Raw genomic sequence first — 20,772 nt, forward strand, 5'->3', positions numbered from 1 at the left:
TGTGTGTATTATCCCCGTACAGTGACATCACTGTGTGTATTATCCCCGTACAGTGACATCACTGTGTGTATTATCCCCGTACAGTGACATCACTGTGTGTATTATCCCCGTACAGTGACATCACTGTGTGTATTATCCCCGTACAGTGACATCACTGTGTGTATTATCCCCGTACTGTGACATCACTGTGTGTATTATCCCCATACTGTGACATCACTGTGTGTATTATCCCCATACTGTGACATCACTGTGTGTATTATCCCCGTACTGTGACATCACTGTGTGTATTATCCCCGTACTGTGACATCACTGTGTGTATTATCCCCGTACTGTGACATCACTGTGTGTATTATCCCTTTACTGTGACATCACTGTGTGTATTATCCCTTTACTGTGACATCACTGTGTGTATTATCCCTTTACTGTGACATCACTGTGTGTATTATCCCTTTACTGTGACATCACTGTGTGTATTATCTCTGTACTGTGACATCACTGTGTGTATTACCCCTGTACTGTGACATCACTGTGTGTATTACCCCTGTACTGTGACATCACTGTGTGTATTACCCCTGTACTGTGACATCACTGTGTGTATTACCCCTGTACTGTGACATCACTGTGTGTATTATGCCTGTACTGTGACATCACTGTGTGTATTATGCCTGTACTGGGACATCACTGCGTGTATTATCCCTGTACTGGGACATCACTGCGTGTATTATCCTTGTACTGTGACATCACTGTATGTATTATCTCTGTACTGTGACATCACTGTGTGTATTATCCCTGTACTGTGACATCACTGTGTGTATTATGCCTGTACTGTGACATCACTGTGTATTATCCCTGTACTGTGACATCACTGCGTGTATTATCCCTGTACTGTGACATCACTGCGTGTATTATCCCTGTACTGTGACATCACTGCGTGTATTATCCTTGTACTGTGACATCACTGCGTGTATTATCCTTGTACTGTGACATCACTGCGTGTATTATCCCTGTACTGTGCCATCACTGCGTGTATTATCCCTGTACTGTGACATCACTGTGTGTATTATCCCTGTACTGTGACATCACTGTGTGTATTATCCCTGTACTGTGACATCACTGTGTGTATTATGCCTGTACTGTGACATCACTGTGTATTATCCCTTTACTGGGACATCACTGCGTGTATTATCCCTGTACTGTGACATCACTGTGTGTATTATCCTTGTACTGTGACATCACTGCGTGTATTATCCTTGTACTGTGCCATCACTGTGTGTATTATCCCTGTACTGTGACATCAACAGGATTCAGCTTAAAGTGTAACTGTAACGCGCGTTCTCTATGTTTATGTTATATTTTTCGGGTACTGAGAAGTGAAGTGTTCACACACGTATTGGTCTTAAGGGATATGATAATCCTCTGACATCCTGCTCTTCATATCGGCATTATTATATTACATGAAACCAACATCTATTTACACAGTTTTATATCACATAACTTTGGCAGCCAATCAGGTCATAGCGATGCGAATACATCCCCAATATATCACGCCGTCAAAGAGGAAATTTGTCTTTGTTGCCCATAGCCACCAATCACAGAGAAGCTTGCGGTTTTAAGCTGTAGATTAGAAAATGAAAGCAGTGCCGTGAATGGTTATTACGGACAAGGGCTACACAGTGACCATTAGGTCCCTTGGGGTTTTTTCAGACATGCATTTTTTTTTTCACGCACACATGTATGTTTTTCTTAGCGCACGTTAGTTGTAAATCTCGGCATGCTCTACTTTTGCAAGCCACGCATGTGAAAAACACACCATACAAGTCTATGGAGATAGACTTCTAATAGCTTTCTTTTATTCAGCACCAAAACCGCTCGCAGCGATATAAAGATTCATCAGACGAGGACACAGTCATCATCAGTGTAACAATGGTTTATAACACTAGAACAGCAATAAAACCATAATAACACCAACAGGCACCGAAGACACACAAAAGACCTCTCATATCACATAAAAGGTGAAAGTCTGGCTAAAAACTGTTTTTATTCATTTACATTTACCAATTAGTTTTTATTGATGCAAATTTTGCTACTGTTTTTATAACCTAAGGCAGGAATGGGTTAACCAGGAATATGAAAAGGAAAGTTTTTTGCACTACTTTTTTCTAAGGAAATAAAATGTGTGAATATTGAGGTCTGTGAATCGGGCAAGTGTGTGTGGAGCTCTGGTGCACATAATCATCCAATGCCCCACTCCCTCAGTAGAGAATGAAATGAGTGAACCAACGGTAAGGTAAGTGTCCCTGCTGTCCATTCGTTCTGGCACTCACGAGCCTCTATTCTCATGGGAATTCCAAGCGGTCAGACTCCCATTATCCCAAACATTTATCCCTTATTCTGTGGATGGGGATAAGCGTTCATAGTGCGCCCAAATGTCCAAAATGCCACTTTTTCGCAATTTTGCTACATTTAATAAAAAGTGATCAAAAGGCTGTAAAGTCCCCAGTATGGTAACATTGAAAACCTCATCTCTCCTCGCAAAACGTGACACCTTACACAGCTCCGTACACCCAAGAATGAAAAAGTTATAGGCACCAGAAGATGTTTTATTGTACAGAAGGTTTGAATTTTTAAAAATGCATTAAAACCTATATAAATATAGTATCCTGCGATCGTAGCGACCCAAAGAATAAAGTAGACATGTCATTTGGGGCGCCATAAAAACCAAGCCCAAAAGAAAATGACGCAAATGCATTTTTTCACCAATTTCACTGTACTTGGAATTTTTTCCCGTTTCCCAGTACACAGCATGGAATATTAAAGAAAATTGTCGAGTGGAGCAGCACTGTGGATGGAATAAATTCCAATGCGGGTGCAAGCCTCCGTAATCCCGGCTCCAGGGTTAACAAAAATACTCCATAAAAATAGAAAGTGAGGCAGCACTCCGGTATAATCAAGGTGTTTTATTCACCCAATGTGACAGGTGGCATGGAATATTAAATACTGGCACTGCAAAGTGCAATTTGTTTCGACGAAAACAAGCCCTCATATAGCTCTTTACATAATAAAAAGGTTATAGATAAATGCAGGGCCAGATTAAGGATGGAGGGAGCCCCTGGGCGCAAAATCTGGCGGAGGCCCCCACTGAGTGTAGCATACATACATATGCTCCTGCTCACTATCCACTATCCCAGCAGTCACTCAGCTACATACAGCCGCCTCGCCCCCAGTAACACAGCTACATACAGCCGCCTCGCCCCCAGTGACACAGCTGCATACAGCCGCCTCGCCCCCAGTAACACAGCTGCATACAGCCGCCTCGCCCCCAGTAACACAGCTACATACAGCCACCTCGCCGATCTGGTGGGCAAGATGGTGGGGACCCCGGGGCTCAAGCCCCGGGAGCCCCCCCTATAATCAGGCCCTGGATAAATGTGATGAATTGAATGTGGGGAGTGAAAAATGAAAAAGGGCATTGACGGGTAGGGGTTAAAGGAAATATTAGTGATTCTGAAATGTGATTAGGACTTCTGAAATCAGGATTGCAATAAGGGTCCATTCAGACGGCCGTCTGCTTGTCTGAACGGGATCCCGGGGGAGCAAAGGTCTGGAAGGATGGCAAAGGTCTGGAAGGCAGATGAGCGACCGCCCACCTTTGTCATTGTGCGGTAACCGCACCTTGATCGGGACCCATAGACTTATATTGGGTCTGTCATCAGGCCTCCATTGGTGCAGCCAGATCACGGCCGTCTGAATGTACCCTATGCATTGTATTCCAGTAGGAAAATCCACATCGACAGGGACTGATTTTCTGTACGTTTTTACAAAGGGATCTTAAAGCGGGTCCCTGCATGGAGATCCACCCTGCGTGTATACACCTTCTACTGAGCAGCTGGTATATGATATGACATCAGCAGCATTGTATCATCATATAAGCATTGTTTTCTAATAGCTTTCTTTTATTCAGCACCAAAACCGCTCGCAGCGATATAAAGATTCATCAGACGAGGACACAGTCATCATCAGTGTAACAATGGTTTATAACACTAGAAAAGCAATAAAACCATAATAACACCAACAAGCACTGAAGACACACAAAAGACCTCTCACATCACATAAAAGGTGAAAGTCTGGCTAAAAACGACATTCTCTGGTTTTATTCATTTACATTTACCAATTATTTTATTGGTGCAAATTTTGCTACTGTTTTTATAACCTAAGGCAGGAATGGTTTAACCAGGAAAATGAAAAGGAAAGTTTTTTGCCTAATGAACTACTTTTTTTGGCACAAATAATGCAGATAATGCTGCAGTTAAAAAAAGGGTGCAACCTCATGTAAAACCTGTTCCCGTCTCCTACTCCCCTACAACATATAGTCCCCCTAAGGGCGCGTTCACACGTAGACTTTTTCAGATGCAGTTTTTGAAGCCAAAAGCAGGTGTGGATTATAAAAGGTGAGAACATATCGCTGAGAGAAGCTGCTCTAACTTTTTTTTTTACTACAATTCTGGTTTGGACATCAAAAAAGTGTGATCACACCATAAGGCTGCTGGACCCAGGTGCGACCACACCCTTTGAGCATTTTTGTGCTGACATAAAAGGTATATACATAGGGAAGATTTATTAGAAGTAGTGATGGGTCGTGCCGGCTCACGAAGGTACGCCCGGTACGGTGCATCACATGTGCGGCACCGTACCTTTCCGTAGCTGGGGAAAAGATAGGACATGTCCTGTCTTTTCCCGTATTACGGCACCGTGCGCCATATATCTCTAAGTACAAGGGTGGGGGCGAGCACGCTCACCCCCTCCTCCTCTCCCGTGTGCCGCTGTGCTACGGAGCCGCAAGCACACATTCGTGTGAATTCATGCTAACTTCACACAAGTTTTCTGTGTTGAAAACACTGCATACATAATTCTGAGATTGTGCAATTTTTTCCCCTGATTTTCTGATAGTGGGATGTGTCTTAAGGGGGCATTTATCAAACTTAAAAAAAAAAATGTTCTCTCTTTTTGTGCCTTTTTTTTGCGTAACTGCACCAAAATTTGCGACCTTTACACTAGTTTTCTTTAAACTCCAGTCCAGAGTAGGTGTAGGCAAGGGGTTGCTTAAAGGAAACCTACCATTTGTAGTGGCAGGTTTCTGATGGAAATACCGGGCACCAGCTCAGGGTGAGCTGGTGCCGGAGCTTATTTTCGTTAGTGTTCGGTATCGCGGTTTAAAACACTTTTTAAACTTTATAGCCGGCGCAGGCAGGTACGTGCTCGGCGCTTACCGTGCGCATGGCTACATAGGAAGTGAAGGAGAGCCGCGCGCATGGTAAGCGCCGAGCGCGTACCTGCCTGCGCCGGCTATAAAGTTTAAAAAGTGTTTTAAACCGCGATACCGCGGTTTAAAACACTAACGAAAATAAGCTCCGGCACCAGCTCACCCTGAGCTGGTGCCCAGTATTTCCATCAGAAACCTGCCACTTCAAGTGATAGGTTTCCTTTAAGCATTTGTTACTTTTCAGACAATAGTTTCAAAAAAAAAACAACAGACCTACATCACTCATATAAATCAATAAAATAAATTAAACAAACACAAAACCTTAAATTAAAAAAAAAAAAAAAAAAAACACTACACATGTTTTCAGACTTCTTAGGCTACATGCACACTGCCGTTGCCCGCCGCACCGTAGCACGGCGGGCACACGGCAGCGCGGGGAGAGGAGGAGGAGGTGAGCGCTGCTCACCCCCGCCCCTCTCCATAGAAACATGTCCTATTTTTTCACTTCACTCTTGGCTTGGACATTAAAAACTGCATCTGAAAAACTGAACATGTGAACGCACCTTTAGTGTTTGATACATCTGGCATTTAAAGAGTAACAGGGGTTTTCAGAGACGTTAAGAAAAATGATAGATTTGCTTACCTCCGTGGTCCCTCCCGGTGTCCCGTACTGTCGTATCTCTGTGGTCCTGTACGTTTACAGGGGCACGGAAGCTCCGATGAGTTTGGCTTCCGTCATGGTACAGCGCTGGGAATAGGGACGGGTGGGCATGGCTGGCCGGAAGCGGTACTCACCGGAGCTTCTGTGCCCCTGTAAACTAACAGGGTAATGGAGAGACGGCAGAGAGGGACGCTGGGAGGGCCACATATAATTATTTTCTCAGACAACCCCTTTAAGTTTCTTCAACTCTAATACATTTCCTACACCTGGTGGTGACTGTAGCGTTTTTGTGCCAAAAATTTTGGGTTTTTTTGGCAACTTTTTTCAAAGAAAAAACATCTGGCATCTGGTGAATCTCAGGGAACACTATTGAAAAACTCACTAAGGTGAACCTCGAGGCCGTGTCCACACAATGCGTTGCATCAGGTTTTCTTGCTGCATTTTTGGCGCATTCCTTAATCACATGCTGAGGTTACACGATTCAACCCTTTGGAATGCGGCAAAACGCAGCACAAAACGCAATGCAAAGCATTGTATGAACACAGACTGTAGGGATGGTTGTCTTAGGTACAAATTTCCCAATGCGTCCAAAATATTCACAAAAATAGAACTAAACATGCAAAAAAAAAAAAAAAGCTATCCATCTAGGAATTGCATAAAAAATGCTGTCAAAAATATGTAATCAAGTAAATGTGCAAAAAAATACCATTCTATTGTTGCCAGTGATCCACAAACGTTAAAAATATAGGAAAACCTATGTTTATCCGTGATTGAGAATAAACGAATGTATGAATAAGCCCTTACATGGCACCAATAACGAAAGTGTTTTTCAACAACGGATTGATTGCCATCCAGCATTACTCTAAGGGCTCATTCACACATATATACAGTTTTATTCACTTGTTTAAAATCTTTATGCGCTGCTATCACTTTATCGTTGAAACAAAGATCTCTCTATACGTGTTCTGGATGAAAGCCAATGGGTAAAAGAAAAAAAAACGTATCTTTATTTGCATAGTTAACTTGTGTATTTGCTGACTTTTTTTATTATCATCCATAGCAACATAACAATACAGTAACTAACGATACTTAATAAACGATACTGGAATAAACACAATGTTCCGTGGCGCATATCCGAGTGTGGTCCGTTTTTTCATATCAAATTGTGCAGTGTCAGGATTTTTGGGTCCAATGGATACAATTGGAAATAGATCCTGGTAGGCTTCAAAGTGCCCAGGGGTTGGGTATGTTAGAGTCTGGGTCTACCAGGGGATCCTCCGTTTCTCTACTGGGGAAGGGTCTCCCCTGTGTTTTGGTGCTTAAAGGTTAGATGGGATATTTATGACATACAGGGGTCCCCTACTTAAGATCACCTGACTTACAGACGACCCCTAGTTACAAACGGACCTCTGGATATTGGTCATTTACTGTACTTTAGCCCTAGGTTACAATGATCAGCTGTAACATTATCGAAGGTGTTTGCAATGAAGCTTTATTGTTAATCCTGGTTCTTATGACAACCCAACATGTTTAAAATCCAGTTGTCACAGAGACCAAAAAAAAATTCCGTCTGGGGTTACAATTCTAAAGTATACGGTTCCGACTTTTTCTTTTAAAAAAAAAAAACAAAAAAAACCCAAACTACTTTATTTTGGTGACATATTTCATCCATTTGTGTGTACAGTAGTTTCTACTACGTGCACAGCTGACAGTTCTGACTTACATACAAACTCAACTTACGAACAACCCTACAGAAACTACAGAATCTTGTACGTAACCCGAGGACTGCCTGTATACTGTACAATACACATGGATCTGCTATTATTAGGCCTCATTCACAAAGCAATATTTTACTCCTTATTTTGTAGTCAAAACCAAACAGGATCCTAAACCCAGAAGATGTACCCAGGTAGCCTTCAATGAGCCTAGGTTAGAGCCTGGGTCTACCTGGAGGATCTTCAGGTACTCAACTGGTGTGAATGAGCCCTAAAACCCGTAATAAGAACTGCCCCTGCTGTGAATGAATTACACAGACATTTGTTAGTGAAGCCGCCCCATACACTTACCATGGTGATACACACAGGTCCTGGACCGTCAACCGCTCCACTACTCCGATCACCAAATCCAAAACGTATCGGACAATGTATTCCTTGTGATCGCTTCAAAGCCTCGTCTCACGTTTATCTACCTCAGCATCTCAAGTTTCCTAGTTTCTCTTCCTTATCTTCATGTCTAGGTTATAAAAAAAAACCCCATAGCATAAGAGCATTGAAAGTTGTCAAACTGGAATGGCGGGTGTAGCCCTGCCCTGCACACCTTGACTACACAACTGCTTCCGCCCTGACTCACCTGAGCATGTGAGAGGCCGGAGCGGCTCCTTACTGGAAGCACTGACGGCCTCCGTCCACAATCTTCCTCCATTGTCAGAAATAAGGAAGTAAATAAATCAGGAGTCACATCACTTTCATGTTTACCTGAATTATTGCTAAATATTGCTGCTAGGTGAGTGACAAGAGGACTGATCACAAAATTTCTAATGTGTCTCAACATAAGAACAAAAATATGTATATCCGGTAACCACTTAAGGACTGGCGCATTCTGCGATTTCCCCTCTATCAGGAGAAGGTGGAACATAAACCATTAAAATGAGAGACTGATGCAAAATATATGATAACTCTCCCCCGTGTAAGGGTGATGGCACACATGGCGTTTTGAATGCGTTTTGTGCTGTTTTTAAGCAGTCCGTCAAAAAACGCATGCATTTGACCAGTTTGCATTAAAAAAATTTGTCAAACCTGACAAAAACGGATGCGTTTAAAAAAAACGCATGCGTTTTTTAACACATGCACCTTTCAAAACGCATTCGTTTTTTAACGCATGCATTTTTTGATGGACTGCTTAAAAAAGGCCCAAAAACGCGCTCAAAACGCCACGTGTGCCATCACCCTGAGGGCGTGTTCACACGTTGCGCTTTGGTTGCGTTTTCATTGTGTTTTAAAACGCATTACAACAGCTGAGGAGAGGTGATTTGCCTAATTACATTACTATTTACATTTGTTAATGCTATCTTAACGCAAACGTTAACAGTAATGTAATTAGGCAAATCACCTCATCTCAGCGTTTTTAAACGCAATGAAAACACAATCAAAGCGCAACGTGTGAACACACCCTAAGGGCCTGTTCACATTTGCATGACACGGCACTGGGGAGTCCTGGTCGCCGTTTCCTTCTTCTACTGTAACCAGATCCAGACGTTGTACCTAAAGAAACACTCTGACACCGCCTTTTTGGAATAATCTGGCCACAGCAGCCAATTTTATTATAACATACAACAAATATTGAAACATCAATAAACATTTCCCCCCCTCATAATCCTGATCCTAATAAGAAGAAAGGTCCTTGGAGCTCCAAATTACAAATGCCATTCTGCTCTTATCGTTATTACCCCCAACCGCCACCTCCGGTTCAAGGGCACCATATCTCGCAGATGGCTTTCCCAATTTTCCACTCCCCGGGACACCACCCAGCAGGAGTCCATACTGCCATACCCCTAGGCATGGCCCCGAATTCAGGGGAAAACTATCCGCCATGTTCTCCCCCGCTCCCCCTTGTAGCTCCACCAACTCCAAGGACTTTTCCCTTCCCCCTGCCCTAAACTGCCGTGACAATATATAAGCCTCTAACCCAACCCTGCTAATTTAAGGGCGGGTGGGCGGGACTCCTTTGCCTGGTAAACCTAAAATGGCTGATCCCCTCACTACTCCTATCAAATTTAATACCTCCCCCTAACTACTCCCGCCACTAATTACCCCTCCCCCTAACAACGGCTTCCTCCCCCTGGACCGCGTCATGCCGGCCTCCCCCAACGCTGTGGGTACGTCCTCTTCTTGACACGGCACTGGGGAGTCCTGGTCGCCGTTTCCTTCTTCTACTGTAACCAGATCCAGACGTTGTACCTAAAGAAACACTCTGACACCGCCTTTTTGGAATAATCTGGCCACAGCAGCCAATTTTATTATAACATACAACAAATATTGAAACATCAATAAGCATTTCCCCCCCTCATAATCCTGATCCTAATAAGAAGAAAGGTCCTTGGAGCTCCAAATTACAAATGCCATTCTGCTCTTATCGTTATTACCCCCAACCGCCACCTCCGGTTCAAGGGCACCATATCTCGCAGATGGCTTTCCCAATTTTCCACTCCCCGGGACACCACCCAGCAGGAGTCCATACTGCCATACCCCTAGGCATGGCCCCGAATTCAGGGGAAAACTATCCGCCATGTTCTCCCCCGCTCCCCCTTGTAGCTCCACCAACTCCAAGGACTTTTCCCTTCCCCCTGCCACAGCAAGCAGGCCTTAACCCACCTTAAGACTGCGCAGCCCCCACCATTGACAGTGCTCGTTCCATTCCCCCTTGAATGCCAAGAGCCCATAAGTCAATGCCAACCGCATTAAGGTGAACCCCATCAGCTAGCCAATATTCAGCGCTGCCATCCTCCAATTCCTTGTGGCGAATCGCCAAACCCCCGTTCCTTACCACAAAACCGCCCACTGCTCTATTCAGCTTCACCCGGGCCCTGTTTAAACGGCTAACGGACCTCGCATGTCTCCAAACCCGTCTATAAACCACATCCGACCAAACAATCACCAAAGACGGGAATTCCACCATTAACTTCAACAAATCATGTTGTATATCTCTAATCAGCTCTCTCACCGGTTGTCCACCCAAGTCATTACCCCCAACATGGAAAACGACTACCTCTGGACACTTATCCAATTCCACAAACTTCCGAAACTCCGATAGCACCTTACCCCATTTCATCCCCCGAAAACCCAGCCAGCGCACTGTTACCTTCGTCCGATCAAAACCCAATTGCCTCCCATCAGGTCGCCTGGCTGCTCTCTGAGACCCCCAATATACGTAGGAGTGTCCGAGAATCCATACCAATAAAGGGGTGCTACCTGTAAATACAAAAATAGAATTAACAACAAACAACCTTGACTGAACTTAATCCAACTAAGGAGCACTATTACTCTTCCAACAGCTGCAGTCGCACATACGACTTATATCTCCCCGAACTCCATCTCCCAATACGTTTCACTGCTTCGGGACCCAGCCCTCTACCTACAGCCTCCGTTGCTGCTCCGATTCTAAACGAATGTGATGCGAACGAACTCGCATCCAACCCCAGCCGAACCAAGCTTTTCCAGAACACCGCTGTAAACTGAAAACGGGAAAGAAAGGACCCATCCGCATGACACAACAATGGGCCCGTTTCCTCTCCCCGGTCCTCCAAGAATTCCTTCAAACACCCCCAAGGACACATCACTGTCCCTCGTACCTCATACAACGTCACTCTGCGACCCATACCAAACAAATCAGTTTTTGATTTTCGTATGCCAAACTCCACCCAATCAGTTCCCAATACCACATCCTCCCTCAGAATACCCCCCTTAGCTTTTTTGTTTGGCGCTACTAACTCCCCGATTCTCAGGGCCCCATAAAACGCCCATGAAAAAGCCAAACGAAACAACTTCCTTTCATAAGCCGACTCACAAACCAACTGCAGCTCATCCCCCAAACGTTCCAACAAACCGAACGACACTGGCATTCTCCCGTCCTTACTTATTCCTACCCCCTTTTTAAAACCCCGCAACGCCTTCTTAAACAGAAAACTCTTAGTCATATCCGTCACTCCTTGTAAATTAAATCCAAAAGCTAACGCGGCAACCCCTCTACTCACTTTTGCCCTAGACCATCCCAAGCTAGCCGCTCTCCCAATCCAAACCAACAATGCTGTCAATCGCTCATCATCGGTCCCTCCACCTCCCAATTCCCCCAGTAATCTGTCCCAACTATCCAATACCTCCTTGTACGCCGACCAAGTGCCCTCAGCCAGAGACGCTCTTATCAACGCCTCCGCCGTTCGAAGGCTATCTCCCACAGATGCGGCGGGCAGGGAATCCCTTCTTCCTCCGCGACCGGAGCCAGCTGCCGAAACCGATCCCACTGCAACCGAGACAATGCATCAGCAATGGAGTTCTCAATTCCCGGAACATGAACAGCAACCACCCATGAATTCAGCCCCAAGCACAATAATACCAAATGCCGCAACAGCCGCACCACCGGTGGAGACGATGCCGATACTCCATTGATCGCTTGAACTACCGCCTGGTTGTCGCAGTGAAATCTCACTTTCTTATTTCGAAAACGTTCCCCCCAAATCTCCACCGCTGCCACAATCGGGAACATCTCCAGACACGCCAGGTTCTTTGTTAAACCAGCCTCCAACCACTCTTTCGGCCATTCTCCCGCACACCACTGCCCCCCACAGTAAGCGCCAAAACCCACCGACCCGGCCGCATCAGTAAACAATTCCCAATCGTAGCTGTCCACTACCTCCTCCAGCATCAACGAACGCCCGTTGTAATTTTCCAAAAACCCATCCCATACAACCAAATCCTCTCTTATTTCCCCGCTCAAACGAACAAAATGATGCGCCGCCTTTATTCCCGCCGTCGCTGCCGCCAATCGTCTGCAGAAAACCCTGCCCATTGGTATAATTTTGCACGCGAAATTCAACTTACCTAACAATGATTGAACTTCCTTCAACCTCAACTTTTTAACCCTGCAACTCCTACTTACCTCCTCCCTTAAAGCCACCAACTTATCCTCAGGTAACCTGCACTCCATTTTTTCAGTATCCAGCGTGATCCCCAGGAAAACCAGACAAGAAGTAGGCCCATCAGTCTTTTCCTGAGCCAGTGGGACTCCAAACTTCCTCATTACCCACTCTATAGTAGCCAGTAGAGCGTGACATACCCTGGAGTCTCCAGGTCCAATGCACAAAAAATCATCTAAATAGTGAATTAGGGAGTCCACCCTCGCCTCTTGCTTCACTGCCCATTCCAAAAACGAGCTGAATGCCTCAAAGTATGCGCACGACACCGAACACCCCATTGGAAGGCAGCGGTCGACATAAAAAGCTGACTCCCAAAAACACCCAAGCAGCCGCAGGCTATCTTGATGCACCGGCAATAACCGGAAAGCGGATTCGATATCCGTCTTCGCCAGCAGAGCCCCCTGTCCATACTTCCTCACCCATTCCACCGCCTTATCAAATGATGTATACGCCACCGTGCAAACCTCTGGTGAAATACCATCATTAACTGACAACCCCTTCGGGTAAGAAAGATGATGAATTAAACGAAATTTGTTCGCTTCTTTCTTTGGGACCACCCCTAGCGGAGACACAATCAATCCTTCAATCGGTATCCTTGCAAATGGGCCCGCCATCCTCCCTAACTCCACTTCTTTAGCCAATTTTTCACGTACTACCCCAGGATATTGATATGCTGACCTCAAGTTCCTAGTAGTAAATGGAACTGCGTGCCCCGGTGCCGGAATCCGAAAACCCTCCCCAAAACCCCCCCTCAATAACGCCGCTTTTTCCACTTCCGGGTATCTATTTAGATAAGGCTCCATCTCTAGAAGCCTCACCGGAGTCTCCCCCATGACCAGCGTTGCCTCCGCTACGCCCTTTGTTCTTTCTGAAACATTTTGCCGTCCCATGTGACGACCCTCCGCAAGTGGAGCACACATGCCTGAATTTACAGTTTGACCCGTACTTGCACAACCCATCATTAAACTGCCATCAAGCCCCCCCCTTGATGCCGCTTGAACTTTCTTTCTGCTGGCCCGAGGAACTGGAACTACTAGTTCCGGCTTCCTCCCTCCCCCCTCGAAAGGACTGCCCAAATTTTACCGGCGCCATCACCTGCAGCCACAGTCCTATATCCTTCTGATCCCACCTGATACTAGGCCGCACGGCCTTCCTCTGCCTAAAATCCTCGTCGTATCTGAGCCACGTCTGCCCCCCATACGACCTGTAAGCCTCCCCAATCGCGTTTTGATAGCAAAATAACCCCGAACAGTTCTCAGGAGCCTTTTCCCCAATTACACTTGCTAGTATAGAATACGCCTGGAACCAGTTTTGAAAGGTCTGGGGAATCATTCGCCACCGCTTTTTCTCCTCCTCCTCCTTCTTTGATTCCTCCTTCTTCCCCTTGTCCAAATTAAATTTAGACAACGGCAGAAGCGAGAAAATCTCCACATATTCGTCCCTCCAAATCTTCTCTTTTACTTCTTTCTTCAAATGAGACCCCAGCTGCCCCTCAAAACACACATACACCTCCCCTTTTGCCCTGTCGTCCAACCGAACCCTCTCATCCTTCTCCTTTTCCGTCTGAACAGACACCGTCACCCCCGAATCCCTTCGCCAAACGCCCCCCGTCCCCTGCCCAGACCACGGTACCCATGCTGCCACTGGAGACGCCCCTGCTATCGATCCCTCACATCTCGTTAACAACTCACGCATACTCCCCATCAATGACCTCATCTCTTCCACAGTCCCCCCATCACTCACTCCACTCCTTGGAGACCCCAAACCCCCCGACTGAACAGACACAGAAACTGACTCACCATGCTGCGTGGGTGCTGTGTGCCCACCAGCGGCCAGGACGTTCTCCACCCGTTGCACTCTCCTCTCGCTGTTTTCTGCAGACAGATGGCTGCTGGCTCCTGAACAACCACAGCAGGACAGGCAAGCCGCACTGGGGGACTGTGCCACTGATGATGCTGCCACCGCTGGAGCGGCGCCGCCTTCTCCCCTTCCGCCTTCCGTCTCCTCCCCCACCATCACCGACCATGCAGCCCCCGCACGGGGCCCACGAGTATCTCCAGGTTCCACTGCTGTAGTAGTCGACAAACGGGCGCCCCCCCCGACCGGAACATCGCCAGTAGGGGGCCCCGCGATCGCCAGTAAAGAGTTCCCACGGCGTCCAGAACCACCTGCTCCCGGCCTGCGACTCTGACCAGGCCGTGGAGCGCTGTCCGTGCCACCCGCCCGGGTACCTGGATTCCTCTCAGCGCGGGAGCGACAGTTACCTGCGCCTGATCCCGCGCTCCGCGCTGGAGGGTCCCTAGAGGGGCTCCTAACCCGACGGCGGGTGCGGGGAGTAGCCTCCGGACTAAGGCGATCGGGCGGTCGCGATCTCCTGGAGCGCCGCACTCCCTGCTCCTGACCTCCCGTCTCCCGAGCCGCCGTCCTCGCTCCGCTCCCAGCATCCGTCTGCACTCCTCCAACGCCCGGCAGCTCCATCGCCTCCATCACTTGCTGGCGCAGCTCCGGACCGCCTGCTGCTGCCAGCGCCCGAAGCTGTGATAGAAGCGCCGCCACATCTGCCATCAGTTCTCTCAATCTGCTGTTACTCCTTTGCCTGGTAAACCTAAAATGGCTGATCCCCTCACTACTCCTATCAAATTTAATACCTCCCCCTAACTACTCCCGCCACTAATTACCCCTCCCCCTAACAACGGCTTCCTCCCCCTGGACCGCGTCATGCCGGCCTCCCCCAACGCTGTGGGTACGTCCTCTTCTTTCAGGTTTCCCTATAAAAAACGGATACATTTTTTTCCCCATTTATTTCAACGGACTTGCAATGATGTCTATTAGCACCTGTTTTTATATCATTCATGAGACTTTCCGTCATTTGAGGAGATAGTAGGAATTTAAAAAAAACGGATAGCTATAAAATAACGAAAACAGAAACAAAGGGTGATGCCCGTTTTTGATCCGTTTTTAAGCAGTCCGTCCAAAAACGCATCCGTTTTTGGCCAGTTTTAATTAAGATAATTGGTCAAACCTGTCAAAAACGGATGCATTTTCCTAATACGCATGCATTTTTCAAAAATGTGTTTTTTAAAGGACTGCTTAAAAACTGACCAAAAACGCGTTCAAAACGCCATGTGTGGCATCACCCTAACTGACACTAACGAAAAGCAAGGTATCCATTTTTTTAAATGGATCTGCAAAAACAAACTTATACTTTACTGTTTAGGCTAATTTCACGCTACCGTTCAAATTTCTGTTTTTACCTCCATAAAAAAAAAAAAGGTAAAGAACGGAGGTTTAGGTCGGCGACACAGATGGTGTTTTTGTTGCTTTTTTTCATCCTTGAAAAACACATCATATTTGCATATTGGCTAATGGGCTTTAGGTTAAAATGTCTTAACTTGGTGTTTTCTCCCCTGCATTTTTTTGTTTGTTTTTTGAGGTGTGTTTTTCAGGGCAGTTGCGTTTTTGATCTGCTTTTTGAAGTGCATGTGATCACTTGCACAAACAGCAGAGAGAAGATGACTGCGTTTTTACAAATTCCAAGAGACACAGCCGCATGCAATTAACGCACCTCAAGTATTGCGTTTTAAAAAACACAAGCAAGTATTTGAAAAACACCTGCGCAATAATGCATGCGTATTCAATGCGTTCTAAATCGCAGCAGAAACACGACAAAAACGCCCAATGTGTCACCAGCCTCAACGTATCAATTAAAAATCCTGTTCATATCAATGTAAATTTTAAGTCATCCGCTATGGTCAAAAAGGCAGGTATCCGTTATACATGCGTTTTTTCGAAACGGAGGAAAAGTACTGCAGCCACCATGGTATTTTCGGTCCAAAAAAAACGCAATGATAACGGATAATTGCCTAAATGGAACATATTGGATGATGAGTTTTTGTAATTGATACGTTAAACCTCCGTTAACAGAGGTAAAGAACGGTAGATTTGAACTGTAGTGTGAAATTAGCCTAATATTTCTGTTTAAATTACTACTTTATTATTTTTAATTGGAAACTGCAAAACGGAATCTAAAATACAATACACCTATATACAATACAAGTGGATCTGATATGATTAGGCCCAATTCACACAAGGTCAGAAGAGGTCGTTTCAAAACGCATCATACAGACTCCTCCTGTGATCCTCTATTAAAGAAAGATACTTCAATATCAGGAGGAGAGTATGTGCGATGCGTGAAATGCTGCGCAAATGCCATGTGTGAACATGGCCTAGGATCCCACTTAAACAGACGTATTTGGCCTGTCAAATATGAATCACACGTCTGCCATTTTTACTGGATCCTAGCATCAAAGTCTAATACGATGCTAGGAGTCCCTAGGAAACATACTATCTGCTCTTCATCCATAGGTCCTGGAAATGTAACTGGTACAGTGATCTTTTGGGAATGTAGTGAAAATGGAACCTTAGTGTAACATAAGTAGTGTAAAAGAATACATTGTTTCATATCAAGTTATGGAAATGTACACAGACCAGAATGCAATTATCTAAAAGTGAGAACCAATATGACATCCTTTTCCAAACACGGAGAGAACATACAAATTCTCTGTAGATGTTGACCCTGGAACTTGAACCCAGGACCTGAGTGCGACAAGGCTGTAGTGCTAACCACTGAGCCACTGTGCTTCCCCTATATTATAATATATCAAACAGAGATGAACAGAACATAATAATGGAGTCATTTGCCTGTAAATACATGACAAGTACGACTTCTTGTGTAGTACTGTAGTAGCTGGGCTTGAAGCACATTGCGTCAATTGGACACGTTTAGTGTTTATGCACACGAGGTACAAGCTAAACCCATCCATAGATACAAAAAGGATGCCAGTGTCGTTATATGTTGCACAAATTTGTCTTTGTCTCTGGTAGTGCTCGTTGTGCATTGTCTTTTGATCCACAATTTCCCATTGTTAACTATTGTGGCCTCCAAGGCTGCAATATCACAGATAGACAGAAACTACAGGTTACCCCATAGTTGATAATGAATATCTTCTGCCCGGGATAGCCGTGCCCTGGCATCTCTGCCTGACTTTGCCTTCTCTGTCGGGTGACAGTAATTAAAATTCCTAATTTTTTATTAGCAGCTATAAATTGATGACACAGAAATAATTTGCTCATAATTGAGGAAATGCGTAAATGTGTAAAACATGGTTGTTTATACACGAGATGAACTATAACATGGCAGGTGATCAGAATAATATTGATTAACTGGTGACAGTGACACTCGCCAAGTGGTGGGATATATTTAGGTGGCAGGTGAGAAGTCGGGTCCTGAAGATGATGTGTTAGAAATGTGTAAGGATCTGAGTGACTATAACAAGGAACAAATTGCTATGACTAGATAACTGGGTCAAGTCTGATATTACTGGTACGTGTTGGTTGGTACCTACCAAAATTGGCCCAAAGGGCATAAGTGTGTAGCTGCAAACTATTCTTAGTGTCTGTGCTGCCTACAAAAAGCACATGAGCATCAGAACTGAACCATGGAGCAATGAAAGAAGCTGGCCTAAACATTTTGATTTGAGGAACATGACATGGGCCTGAGGAACGAAACATGGGTTTGAAGAACATTACATGGATTTAAGGAACGTGACATGGGTTTAAAGAACATAACATGGCTTTGAGGAACATGACATGGCTTTGAGGAACATGACATGGCTTTGAGGTACAGGACATGGCTTTGAGGAACAGGACATGTGTTTGAAGAATATGACATAGGTTTGAGGAACATGACATGTTGTCAGACACCTGTCCAGAAAATAGCCCAATGACAACCAGACTTGGCCTAAGCCATATGACTGGGTAAGTGGTGGCGAACGCACCCTGCAATGTCCATGTGTGGTTATGGCCTTGCCTACAACTGCCCTGATAAGTGTGGACTGTGTAGTGGATGGTAACATGAAGCCAGAGACAGACCACTGTTCACACAAGGACACAGATGTACAAAAAACAGAGACAAACAGGTGGAGTCAAAACCAAGATTGCAGCAAAGGGACAGAATCGATTAACTAGAGATCGGTCAAGTAAAACGCAGCAGAGGTCGAATACATAGAATAGCAAAGTAATAACACACAGTAATAGGGAAAAGGTATGAGTAGTCTAGTAGAACCAGCAATATATAATTGAACCGGGTAGGTATTTAAAGGAGTTCCCAGCAGCTGACTGGACCGGCTGTCCATCACTCTAGTAACCTTTGCTGGACAGGGCTTAGCTCCAGAGGATTTGGTTTGAGGAACATGACAAAGAATTCTAGGTGGTGACATAGCCTCCAAACTCTTTAGCTCTCAAAATGATTGACTATTTGTGGGATTTGTTGGAAAACTACGTCCAGTCCATAGAGGCCGCAGATCACATCTTGATGCCAGATAGCACAGGACACAAAAACAAGACTGGTAATGCTTCTGGTGGAACATAGCTTTATTTGTAATGTGTGTGATGGAGCATGACATATTATTTTCATCTGTCAAATTCCTTGGAGGTCCAACAAAAAAGAAGTACCAAACAAATTTGTAACACAGCCACTTGAGACTGATACACGTCACTGACTGTCACTGAATGCATAACTATACACCCCGATTTTGTAACACACCTAAATAATGGCCGCCAATACCTTCTAGACGTCATGAGATCAGCCCAGTGACATTCTGTATGCAGTCAATGTTTCTCTATGTAGTACATCTGCAATCGGTATCTGAAAGATCAGATGGTGAGTCAGTCACCTCGCAAGATCAACACAGAGAAGACAAAAGAACTTTGAAACAAGGAGAACATTGCAAGTTACTGCAAGTCCAGTGGAGTCTCTCTAAAGAATAACTTCTTAATTATGTGTTTACTTGGGGTCAGACTGCAGACGCTCACAATGAGTTGGGAATATGCAAATAAGTTTTCTAGGTGGGAAAAGGGGGAATAATGGGGGTAGTTAATTAAGACTGGTGTTTTGCAAGTTTTGCACGGTGCAAGAAAGGTGGATCTTCAGATTCAGACGCAATTTCCTCCAGGTCTGACCGCTTTAGACTTTATATTTCAGCTATCGTTTTTCGGCAGGGACTATAGTAAATGGTGGGTTATTTATGGCTACTCTACCAAGGTAGGGCATGGGTTAGAAGAACGTGACCTGGCAGAGAAGACATAATAAATCCGTCCCGTATGTCTTAAAGGGGTTTCCCCACCAATGAAGTTAGGTCCTACCCACAGGATAGGGCCTAACATGCTGAAGGGTAGGGGTCTGAGTGATACACACAGGTAGACGGTCCCTGAAAGGGCCTAACTTGCTGAAGGGTAGTTGTCTCATTGATACACACAGGTAGACGGTCCCTGATAGGGCCTAACTTGCTGAAGGGTAGTTGTCTCATTGATACACACAGGTACACGGTCCCTGATAGGGCCTAACTTGCTGAAGGGTAGTTGTCTCATTGATACACACAGGTAGACGGTCTTAACTTGATTGGTGGGAAAACTCAGGAAGCCTAGTTACATGACAAGAGATAATAACCAAACCAATGTGTCTCTACCAAAAGAAATGTAGATCCCATGTTGTGTCACATGACTTCCTGGAAGTCAGACATTGATATGCAGAGAGCTCCATGATGGAACTTGAGACCATCGTTTCCGTACAACGCCATTGTCATTGCCAATCAGTGACACATGAGCGTTCCAAAGATGAAACCCCTGAATGGCTGTCTAGTTGCCCCCCACCATGGTACAGTGTGGTACTATATGTCCATTGGATTGTATGGACATCAGATTAGGCCAGCTCCATTCTATCTTCTGTTGCACTGTAGCTGCCCCATAGAGAATAATTTAGAATTTCCTGACCTTTAGGGACTTACTTTATCTCAGCGCCATTCTGAACTGTTTACACGATGTGGCAATAGTGAAACCCGTGCAGACAATTTATTCGGTTTCCCATAGTGACATAGCCGGCATTAGTCATATTTATAATGTGGACCTGTCATTTCTATAGCCATTGGGATTGTCCTCACGCAACCTCCAAGTCCTAGAAGCTACACAATGGCGGTGACTATAACCCGGTCCGACGGCCTGCATGTATCTGGGTGTGTAAATGTGTTTTTCAGCGTTTTTGTGTGTCGAATATATGGATTATAGGTCACAATGTGTGAAATGCAGGTTCCATGTATCATGAGTGAT

The 20,772-nt window shown here is 45.2% G+C and overlaps 2 protein-coding genes across 5 annotated transcripts in view; one reads left to right on the forward strand and one right to left on the reverse strand.

The window, feature by feature from the left end:
- The window catches only part of LOC140134898 (transmembrane protease serine 4-like), a 75,367-nt gene that overhangs the window by 28,296 nt on the left and 26,299 nt on the right, over window positions 1–20,772 (reverse strand). The window contains exons 1-2 of one of the 4 annotated variants that reach the window (XM_072155696.1): window positions 8,271–8,376; window positions 7,988–8,153 (exon numbers count right to left, since the gene is read on the reverse strand). In XM_072155696.1, the coding sequence (XP_072011797.1) occupies window positions 7,988–7,990 (3 nt within the window). In that variant the 5' untranslated portion in view covers window positions 7,991–8,153; window positions 8,271–8,376. The other 3 variants (XM_072155698.1, XM_072155699.1, XM_072155697.1) reach the window with 3 other exon arrangements.
- Window positions 1–20,772, forward strand: part of SMIM35 (small integral membrane protein 35) — a 40,423-nt gene that overhangs the window by 5,595 nt on the left and 14,056 nt on the right. The window lies entirely within an intron of this gene.

This window comes from Engystomops pustulosus, chromosome 6, assembly GCF_040894005.1.
Source record: "Engystomops pustulosus chromosome 6, aEngPut4.maternal, whole genome shotgun sequence".
NCBI lineage: Eukaryota > Metazoa > Chordata > Amphibia > Anura > Leptodactylidae > Engystomops > Engystomops pustulosus.